The sequence below is a fragment of the Salvelinus alpinus genome, chromosome 10 (assembly GCF_045679555.1).
Source record: "Salvelinus alpinus chromosome 10, SLU_Salpinus.1, whole genome shotgun sequence".
NCBI classification, from domain to species: domain Eukaryota; kingdom Metazoa; phylum Chordata; class Actinopteri; order Salmoniformes; family Salmonidae; genus Salvelinus; species Salvelinus alpinus.
Genome location: NC_092095.1, coordinates 41,071,479 through 41,078,136, shown reverse-complemented (window position 1 = coordinate 41,078,136; position 6,658 = coordinate 41,071,479). Strand labels below are relative to the sequence as shown.

Here is a 6,658-nt window from a genome sequence, read left to right as displayed (position 1 = left end):
TTTTTGTTCGATATAATCCATTTTTATAGCCTAACACGAAACATTTTGTGAACATTTTGTGAACGGCTTGTGTGGAAAATTCAGCCTCCTTCAACTTTGGACGTAACGTTCATTGTAATTACTCACTCTAAAGGGACGTTTATCAAGTCAAGTTCGGTTTCATTAGAATCCTCTGTTTGTTAGTAAAACAACCAAACTTCATGGTTCTTTTCCCGGGACATATTGACCGAAACAAATTGATTTGAACAGACCAAACAACGACCTCCTGACGCGCCAATCGAATGACCTGTCCTTCGTTGATTGACTGTATTTCGGACCAATGACCACTGATCTTCTTGAAATCTAGCTGGATAGATAGCCAATGAACAGAGGTACATGGGCATATGCAATGGTTCTACCCGGAAATAATAGGCTTCGTTGTAAAGCCATGCGTACACAGGCTATTCGCCATTGAAAACTCTACCAGAAGGATCCCTGCCGTTTTACGCGCCGCAAACGTTTTTTTCAGAGCATTTTCTAGTTACAATAATGGCTAATAAATCAGCAAAATCAAAGACCAAGACCAGGTACACAGATATTCACGATATAATTGATGAAATAGAGAGATCTAGTGATAGTGAACTAAATCTAAATGAATCCAGTGAGATTGAATCCGTGGATTCAGAATTTGAAGACATGTTCCTCCACGGTGAAGACGCAGTTTTGGATCGGTGAGTAACGTTGTTTGAAATTAGTAATATCAAATATAATTCATTTGAGTTGTTTGAGATATTGTATTTTATTTGCCTTATATAAAAATATGACTAGGACATGAAATATAAAAGTACACAAGTATATTGAAATGTAGAAAGTACATGTTGCTCTACATTGTGGGTGTATGTCTGTGTGTCTGGACCAAACCTCACCATGGTCACAAATTGTGTATATATATTATGTGTCTGTATAATTATTACCTAATTGTTTCCATGTATTTTATATCTAAAATGAAATGGACCAAACCTCACCATGGTCACAAATTGTGTATATATATTATGTCTCTGTATAATTATTACCTAATTGTTTCCATGTATTTTATATCTAAAATGAAATGGACCAAACCTCACCATGGTCACAAATTGTGTATATATATTATGTGTCTGTATAATTATTACCTAATTGTTTCCATGTATTTTATATCTAAAATGAAATGGACCAAACCTCACCATGGTCACAAATTGTGTATATATATTATGTGTCTGTATAATTATTACCTAATTGTTTCCATGTATTTTATATCTAAAATGAAATGGACCAAACCTCACCATGGTCACAAATTGTGTATATATATTATGTGTCTGTATAATTATTACCTAATTGTTTCCATGTATTTTATATCTAAAATGAAATGGACCAAACCTCACCATGGTCACAAATTGTGTATATATAATATGTGTCTGTCTTTATTTCACAGTCCCAGCGATTCTGATTGGGAGCCAAGGAGAAAATCCCCCATTGAAGCTGGTCCATCCAGCTGGACCCCGGCTGTATCCGGCACCACACCTACCCCCGCCCGGCCATCAAGGGGTGGTAAGCCGGCGGCAAAGAAGCGGAGGAAGGGCAGCGTGCGGAGGAAGGGCAGCGTGGAACCGTCCAGCGTGGAACCTGCCAGAGCGGAGGAGGACCGTTGGCACTCTGTTCTTGAGGAGGATGTGGCCCCACCAGCTCCACTTTTCCGCCCAAAACGCCCAGTAGGCCCTCAATTGGACCCAACTTCTAAGTACAGCCCCATGCAACTTTTCCAGTTGTTCTTCACCTCGGCAGTTGTTGATACCCTGGTGATGAACACTAATAAATATGGGGCTAAGAAGCAGGAAGGCAAGACAGAGGCATGGAAGGACATTTCCATTTCAGAACTGTTTTGCTACCTGTCTATGGTCATTTACATGGGGCTGGTGAAGTTGAAGAACCTCAAACACTACTGGAAAACTGCACCACTCTATCAACTGCCTTTCCCCTCAACGGTCATGTCTTGTAAGAGGTTTCTGACAATTTCACGGGCACTTCACATTAGTGACCCAGAGGTTGATAAGGACAACGAGGCGAAACGAGGCACAGCAGGCTTTGACAGACTATGCAAGATTAAACCTCTCTACCATGATATCGTTGAGGCATGCAAGACATATTTTCAGCCCGCCCAGAACCTTTCCATAGATGAGAGAATGGTAGCCTCAAAGGCCAGAATTGGGCTAAAACAGTACATGCGCAACAAACCCACAAAATGGGGTTACAAGCTGTTTGTTTTGGCCGATTCTGCGTGTGCATACACGTGCAATTTTTTTGTCTATGAGGGGAAGAACACTTGTACGAGCGGTAAGGGACTCAGTTATGATTCTGTGATGCAGTTATTAGATTTCCAGCTGTTGGGGAAGGGCTACAAACTATTTGTAGACAACTTCTACACAAGCCCTACCCTGTTCACAGACCTGAGGAAGCTGGAGATGTGGGCCTGTGGCACCATTCGGACCAACCGAGTGGGTTTTCCAAAAACCAGGGTAAACGACATGCCTAAGCGGGCTGAGCGGGGTACCATGAGATGGATCCGTGAAGATGGTTTGCTGTTTGTGAAGTGGATGGACACTCGAGAGGTAGTCATGTGTTCCACTATTCACAAGTCGTTCGGTGGGGATCACGTTGTTCGACGGTTGAAAGGTCCTACAGGCGCTTGGACTGCCAGAAATGTCCCCATTCCAGATGCTGTGAGGGATTACAACAAGAGCATGGGGGGTGTAGACCTATCGGATGCGCTGATAGGATATTACAATGTCCTTCACAAAACCATGAAATGGTACAGAACTTTATTCTATCATTTTATTGACATTGCTGTGGTGAATTCCTTCATCCTCCAGAAGGAAATGGCCAAGAACTGTGGACAGCCCCCCATCTCACAGCTACCCTTTAGGGAGCAGCTCATCCAGGAGCTTGCTAACTACAGCAAGAACACTGTAGCACCTTCTGTCCCCTCTACCTCTGTCCCTTCTGCTCCAACCAGCGGTACGCACATGCTGAAGTTCATCATTGCAGGCAGGGATGTGCCTCGGGGAAAAAGGGGCACAGTAGGGCGGCTTCGTTGTGCCCTGTGCCACAAGAAGTCCCCTGTCACCTGCGCCACCTGTGCTGTGACCCTCTGTTTCACACCAGAGAGAGACTGCTATGGGATATGGCATCAGGAGCGCAACATTGTTTAGAGGACAGAGAGTCTTCACATGATTGAACATTGAAGTGTAAATAGTTCCCCTTGTTATTTTTTTATTTTTTTGAAATATTCTTTTTTTTTCTTGAATTTTTCAAATATATATTTTTGGGGGTATGTTAGAATAATTGTTTTGTATTTCGTATATAGGTATTTGTATCATTGTATCATTGTACCAATTCGGCCACTTGGGTACATTTGGGAAACTTGTGAGGGACACCTGGTTGACTTCATGCTCAATGGCATGTACCTCACTCATTCCTGAAGGTATCCATCTGAAACTTTGGTCAAATACTGTTGCCTACCTATGTTCTGATTTGAAATGATCCCCAGTATCATAACTGAATGTTTGGCCTTTCTTGTTGATTTTTAAAGATGCAACAACAGTAAAAGAACAAAAAACGTCTGTTGATTTCCTTGTATTTTCTTCTACCAGATCTATTGTGTTATATTCTCCTACATTCAATTCACATTTACACAAACTTCAGAATGTTTGCTTTCAAAAGATACCAAGAATATGCATATCCTTCCTTCTAGGCCTGAGCTACAAGCAGTTAGATTAGGGTATGTTTTCAGGCGGAAATTGAGAAAAAGGGGGGCTATCCCAAACAGGTTAATGTCCCTGGCTCCCACCAGCCAAGTGTGTCAAACTCGCAAATGCTTCACAATGTAATTCTTTTTAGACTTCTTTGTAGACAAAAAATATATAAATAATATAGCCAAAATAATACATTTCCTGTCTCGCCCTGATCTGTTTCACCTGTCCTTGTAATTGTCCCCACTCCCTCCAGGTGTCGCTTATTTTCCCTGTGTATTTATCCCTGTGTTTCCTGTCTCTCTGTGCCAGTTCGTCTTGTCTTGTCAAGTCAACCAGCGCGTTAAATTGTGATTTTAATGAGTGCAGCGAATTTGGAGTGGCAGGTTTTATTTTCCTGGGGGGGCAGGGAACACTCCCCCATCTACATCCAAGGGGCTCAGTCATGAAGAGGGATTAATGGTGCCCAGGGCTGGTCCTAGCCTTTTGTGGGTCTGTCATGCCAAATAGTGTCCCCCTGACAAAAAAGTGTCCCCCTTGCGTCACAATGGGATTTGATGAGCTCTATCTTCCATTGCTAGGGCTGTTGCTAGAAATTGCAATATTCTGACCGGGTTACGTAATGAACCAAAGCATCTGTTGCTATGCTGGTTGCTTGGCTCTATTTTACCAGGTAGGGAAGGATGAAGGACGCGGGCAGTTCTAGTTCTATTTCACCTCATAAGCACTCGCTCAGTCCGTGCAAAATTATTAGCTCCGAATTGCTCTCCAAGGACAGTGTTTTTGACAGTGACTACCTGCTGCTTCAGAGGATGGAAAAGACTGAAAAGAGAACACTTTCTTTACCATATATTTGTCTTCATAGAAGAACATATTGTTAAATAGGAAGAAATTATTTAAGCTGTTATTAGATTGACGTTGGGTAGCTGCTGTACTTATTTGCCTCTGCCTGCCTAGCTAGCTAGCCAGATAGTTTTATTTAGCTAATTTTAGCTTCCTAGCTAGGTACTGTAACTGTTATTGTAGCTTTCTATTTGTATGTAGCTTGCACTTCAATGGCATCCCTCGAGGAGATTTTCTTTTATCTTTCCAACCAGGCAAAGTACTATGAAAACACCACTGATCTCGACAAGAGGCGCAACATTCAGAGAAATTCACAATTCAGAGTAACGTTAGGCAGTCAACTTCTATTAGATAACTGAACAGTTTTATGTACAACCATTTTCCAACAACCATTTCCATCTAGCTAGTTGCTCATCTACATGTTGCTTGCTAAACATATAGTTCAGTGGAGGCTGCTGAGGGGAGGATGGCTCATAATAATGTCTGGAATGGAGTCAATGGAATGGTATCAAACGCGTGGTTTCCATATGGTTGATACCATTCCATTGACCCCACTCCAGCCATTATTATGAGCCGTCCTCCCCTCAGCAGCCTCCACTGATGTAGTTATATGTCTGTCATACTGGGGTATCTAGCTGTAAGTTAAACCTGATCAATCAAATGGATAGGTGTTAGCAATTATGGTTATTCCAAATGCCCTTATCTAGGTGTCTTCGATAGACAGACACACAGAGAGAAAGAGAGTGAGAGAGAAGGGTGGAGCGAGAGGATGAAAGTGAGAAAGAAAGGATGAAAGTGAGAGAGAGAGAGGTGGGAAGAGAATGGAAGAAAGACAGCAGTGCAAATGTACTTAGACTTGAGTATTTCAACAACTGGTCTCTTCCAACTTGTTAGGCAATCACTCTGGCTAGACTGTAAACTCTCCTTCCAGACTCATATTAAACATCTCCAATCCAAAATTAAATCTAGAATTGGCTTCCTATTTTGCAACATAGCCTCCTTCACTCACACTGCCAAACATACCCTCGTAAAATTGACTATCCTACCGATCCTCAACTTTCGGCATTGTCATTTACAAAATAGCCTCTAACACTCTACTCAGCAAACTGGATGCAGTCTATCACAGTGCCATCCGTTTTGTCACCATAGCCCCATATACCACCCACCACTGCGACCTGTATGCTCTCGTTCGCTGGCCATTGCTACATATTCGTTGCCAGACCCACTGGCTCCAGGTCATCTATAAGTCTATGCTAGGTAAAGCTCCACCTTATCTCAGCTCACTGGTCACCATAACACCCACCCGTAGCACGCGCTCCAGCAGCTATATCTCACTGGTCATCCCCAAAGCTAACACACCCTTTTCCTTCCAGTTCTCTGCTGCCAATGACTGGAAAGAATTGCAAAAATAGCTGAAGTTGGAGACTTATATCTCCCTCACTCACTTTAAGCATCAGCTATCTGAGCAGCTTACCGATCACTGCAGCTGTACACAGCCCATCTGTAAATAGCCCATCCAATCTACCTACCTCATCCCCATATTGTTTTTATTTACTTTGTTGCTCTATTGCACACCAGTATTTCTACTTGCACATCATCATCTGCACATCTATCACTCCAGTGTTAATTTGCTAAATTGTAATTACGTCGCTACTATGGCCTATGTATTGCCTTACCTCCTTACGCCATTTGCACACACTGTATATAGACTTTTTCTATTGTGTTATTGACTGTACGTTTGTTAATTCCATGTGTAACTCTGTGTTGTTGTTTGTGTCACACTGCTTTGCTTTATCTTGGCCAGGTCGCAGTTGTAAATGAGAACTTGTTCTCAACTGACCTACCTGGTTAAATAAAGGTTAAATAAAAAAATTATAATGACAAAAAACATGTACCTACGGGGGAAGGATGGCCAGACACACAGGAGGGTGGTTTTTACTAAGGAGAAGGAGGCCGTGCTGACCGAGATTCATGCTGGCCATCTTGGAGTAAAGCGCATGATTGCCAAAATCAACTTACGCTTCTTCTGACGGGGAATTGTCAAGGAGGTG

At 42.3% G+C, this 6,658-nt stretch overlaps 1 protein-coding gene across 1 annotated transcript; it reads left to right on the top strand.

The window, feature by feature from the left end:
• Positions 1–675: 675 nt before the first annotated feature.
• LOC139532925 (piggyBac transposable element-derived protein 4-like) lies at positions 676–3,224 on the top strand. Its single transcript, XM_071331082.1, has 2 exons — positions 676–710; positions 1,451–3,224. The coding sequence occupies exons 1-2, from the start codon at positions 676–678 to the stop codon at positions 3,222–3,224; spliced, it is 1,809 nt and encodes a 602-aa protein (XP_071187183.1).
• Positions 3,225–6,658: the final 3,434 nt, after the last annotated feature.

Excerpts from the sequence above, each read along its gene's own strand:
- LOC139532925 (XM_071331082.1), top strand. The coding sequence starts at position 676 with ATGTTCCTCCACGGTGAAGACGCAGTTTTGGATCG. Across the intron at positions 711-1,450 it reads GAAGACGCAGTTTTGGATCG|TCCCAGCGATTCTGATTGGG; the intron begins GTGAGTAACGTT and ends TTTATTTCACAG.